At 46.5% G+C, this 17552-nt stretch overlaps 1 protein-coding gene across 5 annotated transcripts in view; it reads left to right on the top strand.

Annotated features, from left to right (window-relative positions):
* The first annotated feature begins 4482 nt into the window (after positions 1-4482).
* Positions 4483-17552, top strand: part of GRM8 (glutamate metabotropic receptor 8) — an 810916-nt gene continuing 797846 nt past the window's right edge. For 2 of the 5 annotated variants that reach the window (XM_054687702.2, XM_063815564.1), the window contains exons 1-2: positions 4483-4627; positions 13942-14762. In XM_054687702.2, the coding sequence (XP_054543677.1) occupies positions 14253-14762 (510 nt within the window). In that variant the 5' untranslated portion in view covers positions 4483-4627; positions 13942-14252. Of the gene's footprint in view, positions 4628-5049; positions 5296-13941; positions 14763-17552 lie in introns of those variants that run through there. The other 3 variants (XM_063815563.1, XM_009454141.5, XM_003318757.6) reach the window with 3 other exon arrangements.

The raw sequence follows: 17552 nt of genomic DNA, 5'->3' as shown, positions 1-17552 counted from the left end.
TTAGGCATTGCAAGCAAGTATTCATATATTTAAATGTGCTGCCTGGTGGCTGCCTGTGAGGAGAATGATTTCCTGAATGTAGTACATTTTAAATTTTAGTGAACGTCATTTCCTGGAATGTTTGCAAAACAGGCAGCTTCCCAGGCCCCATCCCAGCAAGTCTGATTCAAACAGCTCTGGGATAGGGCCCAGAAATCTGTGCTTACAATCAGCACCCCTGTGATTTTGAGGCAGGTGGTCCTTGCAACACACACAGAGAGGCATTGCCTTGATTAGTACGAGTTTTATGAGGTTTGCCTAAACAGGTGTTGCAGAGGCTAACTGTGACCTGCCCTTATTGTCTTGTCCTTGACCCCTGATTACATATCACCTGCCTACTAACTGACAGCCCCTGCATTTTTTTTCCCAGAGGTCTTTACATGATCTCTGGAGGCTGCTTTGCCATCCATGTGATAGGCTAGAATTGCCAGAGAATAAACATCATCTGGTAGCAGTTCTTAACTAACATCTTATAAGTGTTGGTGTATAGATACCCCAGCTCCCTCATCCCTCAGTTGGACCCACTCTCTGCTGTGTGTTTTACACTGACTTCCAGAGTTCCCCACTGGGATTAGGTACCAGGTGCCTACAGTGGTACCTAGCTTGATAATGCACCCTTTATTGGCTCACTTCCCCACCTGAGTACTGGGATTCCCTTCACCTCTTAAACTACCTGCTCTTGAATCCTTGTTTCAGGTTGTGCTTCTAGGGGAACCCAAACGAAGCCAGTAGAGATGCCCATATACCATATGTCAGAAATTCTTAAAGAATCTTTCCCATGACTCCTGTATGCAGGTATGAGTTGACTGTGGAAGTGCAGAACACACTCATTCATGACATTGGTGTCATGAACCTCATTGGCTCTATCTGTCAGTCTAACATGTCTGATCTTGCTTCTAGCAGCCAGTGTCTAATAAACTGAGCAAAACCCACATGGTACACTCACTGCCATGTGCAGATGGTCTAGCAAGAAAAATATTGTCTTCGTTTCCAAAAGAAACAAATCCCATTCCCACTTTCCCCTGTCAGCTTTGCTCCATGTGGGAGCATCATGCTGTCGATATTTCTCTTGGGTGAGTAGCCTGCAAAGGTTCTCAGCCTTAATGATTACCCCAAAGCAGGAATTGTGGCATAAATCTCCATGTGTGGAATATGTATCACAGCTTGAGTTAAATGGACCCCAAACATATGGCATTGTTTTTTGCATTTTCTAACACATGGGCAGTTTCTCACATTTTAAATCAACTGAAAATGAGAAGATTATAGGCAAATCTTCTTGGAGGATTAACTACTAGGAAATATACTTGGTTTGAATAAACATTTGGGGTGGGATGGAGGATGAGGTCAGACACTTTCCAAAGACACAGTGTGTATTGCAGAGGGTGGGAGCCCAAGGAGAGGCAAGGTGGATGACTCTAGAATAAGCTGCATGTCTGGACGGCCTGGTCTTCAGACACTCTCCCCTGACTCAGATTGCAGCAATGAGCAAGCAGCATCATGGTGTTTGGCCCTGACGAATAGAGGTTGTACAGCCAATAACTTTTTCCTGTGAATGTTACTGATAGGGACCAGTCCCTCCTGGAGACAATCTTTCTTCCTGTGTCCCAGTCTTGCTATCAGTCTGGGCGAATTATAACCTGTACATGGGCAAATTATAACCTGTACAGAAGGCTATGTCACTTGCTCAGGGGCTACTAGATAAAGCCATTGGAAACACTGAAGAATATATAGAAGGGCTCTATTTCTTATTGACCAGATTCCATGTAGGATTTGAGTGATGGTTCTATTTTGAGTATCAAGAGTTAAAGATGATGCAAAACGAAGCATCGGACTTGCACTTTCCTTAGGAGAGATCAAGTCTAGTTTTCTCGCAGAAGGCTGCACCAAAAAGGGCAGCGATGTGCCTGTAAGACATCAGTTCTCTGCAGGTAATGATCAATAGGGAAAGGAGAAAGGCAGCTCATTAGGCATTTCTTCCCCAAGAGGCTCACTCAGCCTCCTTAGGCTTCCAAAGCCACAGCCAGCCTTATTGCCCTTATTATTAAAATGGGCCCACTAGAGCACCAGGCTGCTGCCCTCTTGGCTCATGCCAGGCAACGACCCAACTGGCCCTGCAGCTGGCCTCTAGCCTACCCTGAAGACGATGTGTGGTCAGCAGTTGTCGATGCCCAACGTATTTGCGGGCCTCCTCTGCCTTTCCCCTCCGTCGTGTCTCTTTTCCCCTCAAATTTATTAATGCACACGTAGTAAATGGTCTAAAACGGACTTATTCATACCTCTACGTTATCTGTGATATCATTGCTCAGACCGGGATCATGGGTCTGGAGTTTGGGGTGGAGTGGGCTTCCTGCTATAGAAATCAGGCCGCTGCACTTACTTTACACTTCTGGGGGAGGAGGGATCTCTTCCAGTCCCTAAGAAAAGAAAATCTTTAAAGCGTCTTACACGCAGGCGTGCAACCAGGAAGTCCACCCAGCCCCATCTCCGCATAAATTAGGAGCTCTTCCCTCTTCCCACCTTCCTTGTCCCAAGTGGCACCGGACACTGATCACCCTCTTCAGAGCTGCACCAGACATTCACAAGGAATTGAGGTTCCCTATGCAGAAAGGTTTTCAGACAGAGGACCCAGCCCATTTTCTCTCTCCAAATCCTCCTCCCTCCCTCTTTTGTGGTTGCGGCTATAAAATAATGATTCAACAATCAAAGAGCCTCTCATGAGATGGGAGAAGGAAGGGAACGAAAGGGGAAGAGGTGCCCTGGGCTGAAAACCTGTAGATTTTTTCTAACTGACAAAGGGCAAGGGTCCTTTTTTGAAATTTGGAGAGAGACAGCTGTTTCCTCAATCGAAACTTTGCACATTACAACCAGCCTTGGGAAAAGCCAACACCACCAGGGAGGCAGTGCTATGGGGTTTTGAAGCCAGACACTGATTTCTGGCTGTAATACTTTCCAGCCGTGTCTCTAAGCCTCGGCTTCTGCCTCCATCTGTAGAGTGGGCTTAATAATTTTGACCATCTCACAGAGTTGATGTGAAAATTAAAATAACCCGAACAGAACAGGCGATATATACAGGAATTAATGAAAGATTCCTGACATAATGCTTATAAGTTCATGATGCTTAGGAAGCTAAAATTCATTGTAGAGATGCCGAACGGGGGTCTAGAGCTTGCCTTTTCGGGGTCTCTCCCGTCCTTCTCCAACCTCCTTATCTCCTGGGCTGCCCCCTCTCCCCCCGCGCCCCGCCCTCCCTGGCTCGCCCGGGCCTAGGGCGCCGCCTGCAGTTGCGCGCGGCCGCCTCTAGATGGAACTTTCTCACCAACGCAAGGCCCGGCCGGAGCAGCTACCCGGGAGCTGGGCGGCGAGGGGCTACTTTCTCTCATTCCGGCGGGTGCAGGATCGGGGGGCCTGGGCAATAACTAGTGGGGAGGAGCGCTGGACTGTGCACGTCGAGCCCGGCAGGTTTCCGCATGCGGCATGCGAAGGGAATCCCGAGGTTTCCCTGCAGAACCCGAGCACGGCTCCCCCGGAGTTTCCTGCCCCGCGTCTGCGGCTCCTTGAATCATCTCAATAAAATGACCGTCCCGGTAGCCACCCACGCCCCTTCCTGCGCAGTGCCCGCAGCGGACCGCGCTGTGTGGTACCTCGAGCCCTGGGGACTCTGTAGCACGCGTCCCTCAGACCCTCGGGGGCGGGGAGTGGGGAGACAATCGCCAGAGCCGCGGGGCGGGACAAATGGCGGAACCACCGCGCGGCGCCAGGCAAACTTTGCAGGGGAACCGCGCGGCTTGCCGGCTCTACTTTAAGCATTCCCGAAAAGAAAGCATGTGGCGGGACACTTGTCATCTACCATGTGTTATTCTCGGTGACGCTTTCTGGAGCTGTGTTCGCCGGGGACCCGGGCTCGCGGGTGCTGCCCGCTGTGCTCGGGCGGGCGTCGCGCCTCTCCGCGCCGGTCCCGGGCTCGCCAGGCAGCCGGAGCCGCTGGGCTCCTCCACAGCCATATTCCTCCTTCTACCGCTCCCGCTTCTTCCCACCCTCTCACTCTGTAGTTGGGTCCTCCCCTTTTTCTTGGGGGCGGGGAAGGGGGGATGATTTTTAAAAATCAGAACTATTGACATTTCTGGTCTCCTCGTCGCTTCAGGCTGAAGCGCGGAGGGGGATCCGCGGGCCGAGGGTCCCCCTCCCTGCCCGCGCCAGGGCCGCTGGGTGACACCGAAATCCAGAGGCTCCCGCCCCTCGGGGGTTCCTCCTCCCGCTTCCCGAGGTGACTGGTTGGCGCGAAGCGATTGGCGATCCCGGGCGCGATCCCGGCCGCGGCTCCCCGCGCCGCGCCGGGTGAATGGCCGCGGGCGGAGGATCGGGAGGCGCCGGGCGCAGACCAATCGCGGCCGCCGGTGGGAGTATTTGTTATTCACATGGAAGAGACTTGGCGCCTGCTAGGCCAGCTCAGCCCCCTCAGCCCAGAGATCAGCCACAAGTGCGGCCGCTGTGCTCGCCTCACGCGGCGGCGGCGGCGGCGGCGGCGCTGACGACATGGAGCTGCGGGCCCCCGGCGGGCTTCCTCACCGCGCCCTCTGCGGGGAGCAGGGTAAGACTCGCCGCCCGGCAGCAGAAAGCGGCTCCGAGGAAAGCAAGTGCCGAACCACGGGACAAAAAGCCCCCGGCCCCCAAACTTCCCCCAAACGCCCTGCTTGTTGGAAAAGGAGAATCCCCCCGTTTTATTCCCCTTTCCGTTTTCTTCTCTAAAACCTTTCAGCGGACAGCCAGGTGCACCATTCCTTCTCATATCACTCTAGTGATTTGTTTTTCCTGAGCACAAGTAGATGGCCCTGCATGTCCGTAGTCTGTGAGAGAAATAGCGGGCGGAGGTGACGGGAATGGGGGGAGAAGGAGAGTGGGCACCAGGGGGCGAGGGGCTGGCCGGGCATTGGAGCTTGATTGGGTGTCTGTTGATTTTACGTTGCAAAGAACAAGGCAGCCACCCCTCTTGTCTGCCCATGATTACATTACAGTAAAGAGGTTCAGAAAAGAGGGAGACTTTACCCGGAACTCCCAAGGCTTGGAGATGTGATCCCCCAAAAGTTTAGTCGGCGAATGGGAGACTGAAGGGTGACGGGAAGGGGGCAGGCGCGCTCGGCGCTCTGACGGGGCGTGCGGCGGCAGGATTTTAAAGCGCTCTGCCTCGGATCGTCTGCCCCGGGTGACCTCCCGGACCTGCCCTGGTGGAATCCGGACTTGCCCCGCCGAGATGACGAGGTACCTTCGTTTCGCGAACCTAACAGGAGGGATTTCCGAAGTTAGCGGCTTCCGGGATGAGTCGGGGTAACCCCCGCCCTCTGAGCGTGGGCTGGATGGATGTCTAACCAGGATCTAGGGAGGATGGGGGTCGCGGGGGAAGCCGGGCGCTTCGGGGTCCTCGACACCCACATCCCCGCACGGCGCACGCTCTGCCTCGAGTTTGCGTTCTCCGAGTTAGGACGGCGAGCTTGGGATTTCCGTGCCCCTCTTTTGTGGCTTTCGAGAAACGCCGGAGTTCCGTGTCCTGTTGGGGGTTGGGGGATGGAGAAAAGGTCTCGGGGATCTTGTTTAAAAAGCAAAGGCAAACGCACCCCGACAGCTCCTCGGCAGCTCCCGCGGCTGGCGTGGCCCCAGTTTCGGGCGGCCCCGCGCGGGGCGTGGGCGCGGGCGCTCGGGCGGCCAGGTGCGGCGGGGGCGGAGGCTGCATCCCCAGCGCGCGGGGGCACCCGGGCGGCGCCGGTATGACCCGGGGCGCGGGAAAGGCAAAAGCAGCCTGGCGCTCCCCCCACGGCCCCAGTCTCTATCTACCCAGAACCCGGCTTCAACAGCCCAAGGAACTGAGAAGAAAAAGGAACCTGCGCTGGGAAACAGGGGCTCCTGGCGGGCTGAGTGGTCGCTGTTATGGTAGAGATAGAAACGGAGAGGTAGAGATGGACCGCTCAGCCATGCCAAGCGCGAAGCCCATCCGCCCAGCCAGAAAGCTCGGAGATCCCTTGAGCTTCGTACAGTTGGTGAAAAAATAACAGAATCACCAAAAAAGAAAAAAAAATTCCCTTCGTCTGACACGCGCTCCCTTGGTGCAAATGAAATGCGGAGGGACACGCGAGTCACCCAGTTGCGCAAAACCGCACCCCCGCGGTTCCCTGGGGAATTACTTCCCCCGTGGCCCAAACTGTGAAGCCTGGTGTCAGAGGGTGTCTGCGCACCCAAGATAGCGGGGGTGAAAACAGACCCCCTCGCCGGTTGCAGAAACCCTTAAGTCCCCTAAGCAAGTCCCACCCCGGGAGGGAATGCCTTATTTGCCATTTGGGGGATCCTTTCCCACAAACCTGAAGGTGCGGGAGTCTCTGGAACACCCAAGAATACACTAGAGTCTGGGCTACTACCGCGATTGAATACAAATCCTGCCAACTGACAGAACTGGAAAACAGGGTTGGTGGTGGAGATACAAGAAAAATCATGAACGGGAGAAAAGCATTCCTATGGTAGCTTGTATTTTGCTTGAAAGAAAAATAGAGAAAAAGAGCCACCAGCAGGTAGATCGTGGATAAACAGCTTATTGCACTTGCCTGTAATTTCCACTTTCCGTTATGAAATTGTTTGTCAATAATTGCAAATGGCTACAGAAACCACTTTAGTTTACCTTGGTCACTTGCTTGTGAATAATACCGTGAAAGATCTCTGTAGGAGGCAGAATCAGCTGTGTGCAATTCATTCTCTGGTTCTTGAAAATGTGTGGCTTGATAATTTTGAAAAGAAAAGCTTCCTCCGTCAGGGAAAATGAACCAAGGTTTTTTAAAATGCAATTTTTCCATTTTAGAGTCAACTACAGGTTGTACCATGTCTAAGATAGAGAATTCTTGCTTTTGAATAAGGGATATGGGGAGAAATAGATGACGGGAGGCTTTGTAGGAGACAATTGACCCGGAATAAAGAAGAAGATACTGAGAACACAGCTCTATACTGTTCCTTAGGCTCAATTTGTTCTGTTTGGATTGTGCTAGCTAGTTCTGCCCTGTTATGCACCCTTCGAAAGTTATGGCTGCTTGAATAATTCTAAAAACATCTACATCCAAAAGGAATAGAGAAAAAGAAGAGCTGAGCTCCAGTGAGTGCAGGAGAAAGTTAGAGGTCTGGAGAGATGTGCTCTTTTCAAAGTTGGCTGAGCAGGTTGAAGCTGCTGCGGGGCTTGTTTAATTGGTATTTATGCAGCAAATAACCCGTCTGACATTCACATTGGCAATTGCGTGCCAATCTTTGTGTATGAATGTTCCATTATCTTCAGGGCACGATGTACAGCACACTACACACATGTTTTTTTTCCTTCCAAGTTTCCTTCCTACCACCTTCCTCAGGTAGTTAGAATGCCCATCATAAAGATGACCTTGCTTTAGTTGGGGGGAGTGGAGTTGCTCTGTCCCAGTGTCTTAAAAGAAGATGCTGCTTGAATTTCTCTCTTCCTGGACCCACAGCCAAGACCTGGCCACATCTCCGTGTCTGTCAAGTTGGCTGGCTTGCGGAGGTTCAGGAAACTTGCTGTTTTCTTGATAGACTCTGACTGGGCATCCCCAGACTCACAAATGTGGTTCATTCAGTAGGGACGGCCACTGCATGTTGTTCCCAGGAGAGGCTATGAGCTGAGAGTTGGCTGGCTTATTGTTTCCATTTCAAGAGAGGGTTTTCTTTCTGCTAGGAATTGGAATTTAGATTTGGGCTTTCTCTCTTCTTTTTTTTCTTTGATTTTCATTTCTACTTGGTAATTTGACAAATTGCGACAAACTCACCCACTCACTGGGAGGGACGCTGAGCATAATATTGTCTCATCCCAGGACACCCTTTCTCAGTGGTGGGCATTGCTGTTGGAATGATTTGAGAGGTACTATTGAGACGCTCCTGACTCCTAGCTCCCTGCTCTGGCTTGTTGCATTGTTAGCCTTAACCATTATTAATGGTGATATTTCTTTGGTAAATAAATTATGGCTCTCCTAGGAATCATTTTGAGAATGCAGATGTTCCATTTGGGGATGACAGTAATGCATCTTCAGGCTTTGATACCTGCTAATGAATCCACTCACTCCCTGGGGAGGGCCAAGGTAATGAAAGAACAAAGGCACTGAGGGGGAAGGAAGAGACCTAGTTCTGGGGAGGTCAGGGCAGGGCAGGGCAGGGCAGGAGGTGAACAGAAGTGGGAATGTCTAGGAGAGGCCTCAGAGGAGTATAGATTGTTGGACACATGTGTTGCCAATTTCATACTTTTCCAGGCAGGGTTATGCCTAAAGCTAGAAAGCTGCTGGCTATTTATTGGCTGACTTTTCCAGTGGTCATGACCCAGCAGTAGAAGCATTATATTGTACCTACAACTTAGGAAGGTTTCCGGTTGTCTTGTTTTCACAACAGGAGATTATCTTGTCACCACTTTCTTCAGAATAGCGATTTAGATGCTCAGTGTCCATGACCTTTAGTTTTCCAGGTCAGGCATGGTAGTTCCATTGACTTCTTCTTGCGTCCTTTCCAGTTTTCCTTCCAGCTCTGTGCTCTCCATATAGGCTTGCCAGGGTTGACTTTTTTTGGACCTGTGACCCTTGTTAAGGTCTGACTAGACCCAAGCGTGATGAGAAAGTGGTTTTCTTAGATCTTCTAAGTACAATACACCAGTAACATATTTGAGTTCTAGGACAGATTGTTAAACTAATAGTATCCCTGTGCATTCTTATAGCACTTGGCAGTTTATAAAGTACTTTGACACACATTATATTGTTGGATTTCACAAACTGGGAGATGGGGGAAAATCATTCCCCATTTTAGAAACCAAGAAACTGAGATCTGGTTAAGTGACTTGCCCAGTGCTATACAGTGAGTACTGGGGGAAGTAAGACTAGAATCAGTGTCTCCTAGGACTCTAGAACATCTCACTCCCAGTCCTCATTATCAAATCAGGGTTAGTTTGAGATCCAGCATGGCCTCCTGCCCCCATGGGGCATGGAGTAAGGGAAGGAACATAATGGCAGTCCTGCATTTGAATTCTCGCCTGAGACTTTAGACACAGTCATATAATCTTTCTGTTTTCAGGTTCCTTAGATCCTGAATGGAGGCTGTGATACCATCCTCATAGTTGTATTTTAGAGGGAAATGAAATAATGTGTCTGCAGCTCCAGGCATACTGCAGGCAATCAGTAAGTGTTGATGTCACCCACTTTCTCTCTTCTTATCTGATACGTATTATAAAAAGTAGCTTCTCATTACTTTAAATATGGTCTTTTTGTGCAATAGCTGTGTTATTGGAAAAATAAGGGCACAAATTGAATTCTCCTAAATCAGATTGTTTTTTTAAATGCCTGGGATTTAGCTATTTAAAGGAAACCTGTGGTGAATTCTTTTGTAATGCAAATAATTACTTTCCAATTTATCTGTTTAGTAAGTCGAGCTTCTCCTGTATCAGATTTTTTAAAATATGAGGCTGGCTTGTGTAGAGGAGCTTTCACAATCCTCTCACTGATGAAAAAAAGTCACTCAACTTGCAAACAAAATCAGTTATTGTGTTCAGTTGGCAAAGCCTTGCTCTGATGTTTGAGCATAATCTCATATTCCCTTATTATTAAGTAATAGAATCTCAGAATAGGAAGCTGGAAGACACCTTAGAGATCACGTGGTCCATCTCACTCGTTTCACAGAGGAGGAAATGGAAGCACATAGGGGTGAGGGGACATGTTCAGTGTTACCAGCCAGTGACTGACAGACAAAGATCCGATTCCAAGCGTCTGTTGCCAGGGGAGAGCTCTGTCTTCCCCATCCTCACTCTGCCCCACCAAGAATCCATAGACATGCACACATATTGCAGCATGGGAGATGATACAGAAATACGATGCATTTTCAAAACAACCAAAAGAGCTCCAAGTGTGAGCAGTCATATGAATTGATGAGAATATTCAGCTTAACCTTTTTGTTAAAGAGCTGAATGGAATGCAGCATAGGAATGCTGCTTTGGCCTTTTTATGAGAAAAAAATTACAATTCTTGGATAATGGTATTCCTCAGTGAGGATTTTACCCTATCATATTTTAATCATACCTGCTAAATGCCCAAGGAAGTTGTGATGGCAGACCCACAGAGACCCTGCATGCGTTGGTGGGTGTGTTCCACCTGACATCACCTCGACATCAACCTGGCCAGGAGACCTCATTTGGAGCAGAAGTGTTTGGACAAACCACATTGGATCTTCTCAGCCCTTTGAGAGATTCAGAAATCACTTCCCTGGAAATGCCCCCAGATTGTCCCTTCCTAATTAATATGTTATTGTTCTTCCAGAGCTAAGCATCGAAGATGTGCACCTTTCTGAAAGATTGCAGTGGAGGGGCAGGGCCATTCCCTTTCCTTGTGCTGCCACAGTGAGTCCCTGCAGCACTGGGGCCTTTCTCCAAGGACAGGACCCACCTTCTGGGACAGATGACTTTGGTGGCACTGCCACTTATCAGCTCAGGCTCTCAGGGGTTGGGGCCATATTCAATCCCTCTGAGCCTTCTTTTCTCATTTATACAAGAGCTAATGCCTGGTGTATGAAAATTTATGGAGATACCATGTTAGATACTTGACACTGGTACAGAGAAGGTGCGTAGAAAATAAAGCAGAATTTTGGGCTCTGGCCAGTGAGGAGGTATCCTTCTGGCCTTTTAGGAAACAGAGCACATTTAGGGGGACACAGGCTCGGGGTCCAGCCAGGGTGCCTGCTTCCAGGAGTCTTAGGCCAGGGGACTGCCCATGGAGGGCCGAATGATGTATGATGTGCCCTGTAAGTAAGGGTGGGCTGGCGGGGGAGTGCACAGGAAGGGCTATGAGGGTTCATGGTTAAGCCTCCCCAAAGGGTTCCACGGCCTCTCCCTGTGGGCCCAGACATAGTGCTGAGAGGATTTGTCCCCCTCTGAGATTGGTTTCAGGAGTCCAGACCTCACGCGTCCTTGAAACAGTCCAGCACAGTCCCCGCTTCTGCCACATGTCAGAGGCAGGTCAGTTTGAGAGAGGAGCTGTTTATACTTTAAATCAAACACAAAACATACAATAGAGGTATTTGGATCTATAGCTCTGAAAGATTGTGATTTGTTTAAAACTCACAGACTCCACTAGGATGAGTTTGGATTAAAGCTCACAAGAATTGTACAAGAGCAAGATAAGTAATTTAAGATTATACAATGAAACCTAACTGATGTAGTTTCTCACAAACTTTCAAATATATTTTTCCTTAGGTTTTTTAAAAGGGGAAACTAAACCTTCTGGCAGTGGAGTCTGATTTTTATGACAATGTATCAGATTTTGAAATAAATGGAAGATTTAAATATTTTATAAGTAGCTCTGATTTTATTTTTTAAAGTGACAAACGAAATTCAGTAAAAGCTCACCAACTGGGCAAATACAGAAAGAGTTGCTCTGCTCCAGTAGAAAATGAATTACAGACTAAGTTAGCAACAATAACTCCTGTTTAATGAGCCAGATACTATGCTTTCCATGTGTGCTGTGTGGCAGGTTCTATCACCCCTTTACAGACAAGAAAAGCAAGCTTCAGAGAGGTTACATGCAATTAATTCTATGTTCCAGAGACGGAAACTCCAGCAAAAATTCAAGTGAGCTGTCCAATAAATGAAACTGAAATGAAACCAAAACTGAACCTCTCGTTTTCCATTTCAGTGCATTCAACCACTAAACAAAACTGATTCCTGCCTCACTGCTATTCATCCCCCAATCTTTTTTTAAAAATTAAAGCTCCAAACAAAGCTATGAGATGCCAAAGAGAGTAAACAATATTGCAATCACCAATAATTTTAAAAGCGACTCAATTTTATTACTTTCTGGACTGTACAGCAAGTGGAACTAGGTTAATGCCACATGGATAGGTAAGGATGCATTGTGATGAACAGATGGGCTGTTTGTATGTTCGTCTATAATTGAAAACCATTTATTCTCTTAAGTGTTTTAAGTACTTGGGGGATGGCTTGGTGTAAAGAGGAAAGGTGGGCCCAAGACCCATCCACTCCCCCTAGACATTTCTCCTTCACCTTATTTATTCATTTAGTCTGTACTCTGTCAGAACAAGGGTCAGCCCAGCCACGTGGAATTGGTCTCAAATTCTCAACTAGTGATCGGAGTTAATGAGGTTTTACTATCATGTGACTGGTTTTCCTTGTGAAACTGTTAAACACAATCTTACTTCTCTTAATGGGTGGCCGGTGTAATTTATGGCCTATCACTTAAATGGTTTCATCCAGAAAATCAGGTTGACTTTCTGAGTGTTTCCTTTTGTGGAATGCCTGAGGTCAGGCTGTTATTGAATCACAGATTTTCTGAGGGAAAAGCAGCTGCTAGGAGAATCCAGTGTGAGGGACTAAACAGTGAAGTGGTAAGAAAAATCAGAAAGGACGAAGTATTTTGGGGGCAGCACAGAGGAAATCTAAGGCTTAATGTGTGCCCGGAGGCAGGGAATACTTGTCTTAGGCTGCACAGAACTATCTCAGCCGAGTGGGCCATTGGCTGGCTAGGCTGCCAGGTGTTTGCTCAGAAATACGGGGCAGTGGGCTGCTATGAGCCCTCTTTTCTAATCTGCAAGTGCAAAAAATGCAGCTTTCTTTGAAGGTGTTTGGGCATATTTTCAGTTATCCCCCAGGGAAGCACCATCTTTCCTTTCGGGGCAAGAAGGATAAAAAGAAAATTTTATGAACTGGAACTTGAACAAGTGAATGGAAAATACAAGCAGATGTTGGTTGGCTAGGGTACAGGAGAACTGTCCAAATTTCAGGTTTCAAACCCATATATAAATAGGTTAGAAATGAGCATTAGATTAACCGTCCTGCCAAAGTAAATTGGTGCTGTTTATTCTCTTAATTAGCTGTGTATTACAAATCTCAGATTCCCTGTGTTAAGTCAGTTCTCATTTTCAGTCACATCTCTTCAAAAGTCGTTTGAAAAAAATCTTACGGAATTAAGGGTGAAGGCCGTAGGAAAAAAGCTTTGTCTGTAGATTTGCGTGTAGCCTTTTTCACTTCAAGTTATTTCTAGTCTTGATGAACTTTTCCCCACTGAGTCAGACAAAATTAAGCAGCTCTTCAATTGATCACCAACTCTGATTTGCTCCTAGTGATTCTGGGATCAAGGCATGTTTCCCTCAGAACTGTTAATATACCCATTGCTCCCACACCGACAAATTAATTGGAAACCCTGACAATGGTAATAGGAATATCTTCACATGTCACCTTCCCTGCGTGTTTCATTTTCAAGTCTTTGTTTTCTTACCAGAGAATAAGACAATTTATACGAAATAGCTGACTTTCTATGTTAATTTTTTTCACAAGCTACAAAACTTACACATTTTTTAGCTCTTTGGGTGGATTTCTTTCTCTCTTTCACTTTGTAATTGAATAATCACTTTTTCCTACTGGGTAATTTGAGGCACTAAAAAAAAAGTCATTAACAGATGACTGGCTTGTTGAATACATCACAGAAAATAATATTTATTATGATTTTGTTGACAAAATTAGAATGCTAAATTCAGATAGCTGCAAAAAAAAAAACAGATTTGAAAAGAAATGGTGCCATCAGTTGCAGGATTTTTACCTTCATGGAAATAAGGTTTATTGAAATAAGATGATAAATAAAAGTGCTTTCTGGTTTGGGAGAATCAACCTACTTCCTGATACTGTTCTGTTTCTCTTGCTCCAAAAATGTCGTCAATCTCCCTGTTTAGATGCAGTGCAGCCAGGTGTTCAGAATCACAGGGGGACAAAAAGAATTAGTTTCTTACTGAATAGGGGATTTTTTTTTAAGAGGCTGGCGTAAACAGGGCTGCAAAATGTGAAGCATGTAGACCCACTGAACTGAACCCCCTTTTTTCCCCTCTTCCCAGGAATAATTCTGCTACAAGGCTGATTTCAAGGACATGAATTGTTGACCTCATCCCAACATCAGAACCTCAGATGTTCTAATTTTTGCACCATTCCAGGCAAGTTGATCTTATAAGGAAATAAAATTGAACCTTAGGGGTCTGATGGAAATTCACTGTGACATTCAAATCAAGAAAACTTGCTAATGCCCACAGAGCCTTTTCCCTATGGGCCCTGATGGTAGCCTCCAGAAGGTGCAGCCTCAGATGGTGCCCTTTCTTCTGTGGCAAGAATAAACTTTGGGTCTTGGATTGCAATACCACCTGTGGAGAAAATGGTATGCGAGGGAAAGCGATCAGCCTCTTGCCCTTGTTTCTTCCTCTTGACCGCCAAGTTCTACTGGATCCTCACAATGATGCAAAGAACTCACAGCCAGGAGTATGCCCATTCCATACGGGTGGATGGGGACATTATTTTGGGGGGTCTCTTCCCTGTCCACGCAAAGGGAGAGAGAGGGGTGCCTTGTGGGGAGCTGAAGAAGGAAAAGGGGATTCACAGACTGGAGGCCATGCTTTATGCAATTGACCAGATTAACAAGGACCCTGATCTCCTTTCCAACATCACTCTGGGTGTCCGCATCCTCGACACGTGCTCTAGGGACACCTATGCTTTGGAGCAGTCTCTAACATTCGTGCAGGCATTAATAGAGAAAGATGCTTCGGATGTGAAGTGTGCTAATGGAGATCCACCCATTTTCACCAAGCCCGACAAGATTTCTGGCGTCATAGGTGCTGCAGCAAGCTCCGTGTCCATCATGGTTGCTAACATTTTAAGACTTTTTAAGGTAGGTAAAGGCATTGTCTTTCTGACCATTGTGAAAGAACAATGAAATGCTATGACTCCTACTGCAGGTTTAAGAAGAAAGTGAAGATGGTGAAGGTGCTCATAGACCCTTTTGGTGTTACCAGGTTCCTCAAATGGGGCATTCTATATGGGGCATTCTACATGTATTGGTTTAGTTCCATTACTTACAATTAACTGGATTAATTTTGACTCTTTTTTTTTTTTCCTGAACAAAGAGAAAGTTGAAAAGTTCTGTGATACATTGGGTCCTTGTCATCTTGGGATGACCTCTTTATTAGGCTCATTTTAAATTAAACAAGCATTTTTGAAGAGAATAATGAACTCAGCGCATTTATCATGGAAAACATTTCTATGGTATTTGAGCTATTTAATTTACTGAGTGAAACTTCTTTAAGGTGGGATGCTCTGTTATGACAAAAGTTTGTTCATGAAGAAACAGTATTTATTACTAATGTGTAGATGGGAGTGACACTCTGGGAGATGAGATGGCCATAAAATTGTCAGGCTTATTATAACTACAATAGAGCAGAACCTTATTAATTCAGACTGCTCTGATACAGACTTGGAATAATTATATATAATTCTTATTGCATTAAAAGTTCAAATTTAGCAGGATAAATTAGACTTTTTGATTTAGGTTTTGTGATCTATTATCCATATGTTGCATTTACATACTGAATAAAATTGGAAATATGGAATAATATATGTAAAAATACTTTGAAAAGTATAAAGTGCAGTAAAAATAAAGTTATTAACTCACCATTTTCATTAACTTTCTCATTTTATTTATTAATAACCAATATGTAGTCTTTTGTAATAGACATAATTTGTTTAATTGAAAATACTTTCACTCTGGTTTCTTACTCAGGGGGACATGAATTTTTCAACTTAATCTGAATTAATGAGCCTTTGTTTTATATTGTGAAAAATGGTTCCTGGCTGGGTGCAATGGCTCACGCCTGTAATCCCAGCACTTTGGGAGGCCAAGGCGGGCGGATCATGAGGTCAGGAGATTGAGACCATCCTGGCTAACACGGTGAAACCCCGTCTCTACTAAAAAGATACAAAAAATTAGCCCGGCATAGTGGCACACGCTTGTAGTCCCAGCTACTTGGGAGGCTGAGGGAGGAGAATCGCTTGAACCTGGGAGGTGGAGGTTGCAATGAGCTGAGATCATGCCACTGCACTCCAGCCTGGACAACAGAGCAAGACTCTGTCTCAAAAAAAAAAAAAAAGAAAAAATAAAGGTCCTATGCACATTAGATTTAGAAATATTAAAAGAATATGGAGAAGTTGGACAGATGACAGGTATTGTGACAAATGTGAACAAAGTGATGGGAAATGTCACACAAAAGATGAAAGGAATTGAATCAAAGGATTTCTGGCTTGGTAGATATCTCAGAGGCACATCTAGTCTGGCCCACTCATGGCACTGGAATCCTCTTTGTAACATCCCCTTGAGTGGCTGTGCAGCCTCTGTATGGATTTCCCTAGTTTAGAAGAGAAAATGCTATGAGGCAACTTAATGGCTATTTTCAGATAGATGAAATTTTCTCAAATAAGGAGGATGCTAAGCAGAAGCTCTCTGCGTCTAAGGAGTACTGAAGAGGCACAAACAGGCTTCAGGGTGTGCTGGAGACATTTGAGCAGGACATTAAGAAGCGCCTCTTGACAGTGAGAAGGACACAATTAAAACATGTAGCCAGAGTTGCTCTAGTTCTCCATTTCTGGAAACCTTCAAGGGAAACTAGGCAGTTGTTAACCATTTCTCTTAGTAAGAGGGACTCCTTGCTTAGAGGGAAGATGTGGAACCAGAATTCTCCAGGCTTCCTCCCACATCTTGGGATCTAGGATTCCTCCCAGCTACCCCGGTTCTGTGCCATATGGCATTTTCTGCTCTGGGTTGGTGTCCAGCTCAGACATTTCTGTAACTCTTCTCTCTGATTTGAACTCCCTCCTCACCTGCTCCAAGGCATCTCTTTTCTATTTTTAACTTAGCAACTGTGGTTCAAAAACATCACTTTTAGAGGAGAGGAAAAGTTTCCTAAGAATCTTCTCCTTTTGGTTTCCCTCCCCTTATAAACCAATTCGGGTTCCTGCCAATACCATTGTAATTCCTGTGAACCCTGGCTGTTTCCTGTAGCCTGGTGCCCAGCCAAAAGTGGGCAAGGATTTGAGGAGTGTGGTGGAGGAGATAAGGTATTCATATGAGGTTTTCCAAGCTTGTTTGCATTTTTTTTTTTTTTGCCATAGAATCAGCTAATCTGCAAAATGGGAATAATAAGATTGTGTTAGATTGTTGGGTATATTTAATGAGAAAATGCAGGAAGGCTTCCATCAGGACCTGGTCATGTCCTTTGGTTTTTTGGGCTATTGAAGGAAACTCCAGGCCACCTGAAGGCAAGAGGGTGTTTTGTTTTTATGCAGTGGGGATCTGGCTTCTCTCTTCTCTATTCTTCCCTCACTGACTGGTTAGTTCTTTTAATTTCTTGGGTAATTCTGGAGGGACCCCATCTGACTGGGTGAGGGGGTTACTACTGACTCTCTGGGCAGAGTCCAATGCCCCAGGCCATCTCTTGAGACACCCACCAACACATGAAAGGGCAGCTCTTGCTACCCTTAACTGAAGTGCAGGGAGTGGGTGGGTCACTTATCGCCAGGAGGGGGTGCTGTTATGGTAGATGTCATGACTAACACGATCGGTTCACTGGTCCAGAGTGCGCGTTTAACCTACAGAAGCAAATCTAGTTATTAACCAAGTTACTGGACT

The sequence above is a fragment of the Pan troglodytes genome, chromosome 6 (assembly GCF_028858775.2).
Source record: "Pan troglodytes isolate AG18354 chromosome 6, NHGRI_mPanTro3-v2.0_pri, whole genome shotgun sequence".
Lineage (NCBI taxonomy): Eukaryota > Metazoa > Chordata > Mammalia > Primates > Hominidae > Pan > Pan troglodytes.
This window is presented reverse-complemented; position numbering and strand designations above follow the sequence as displayed.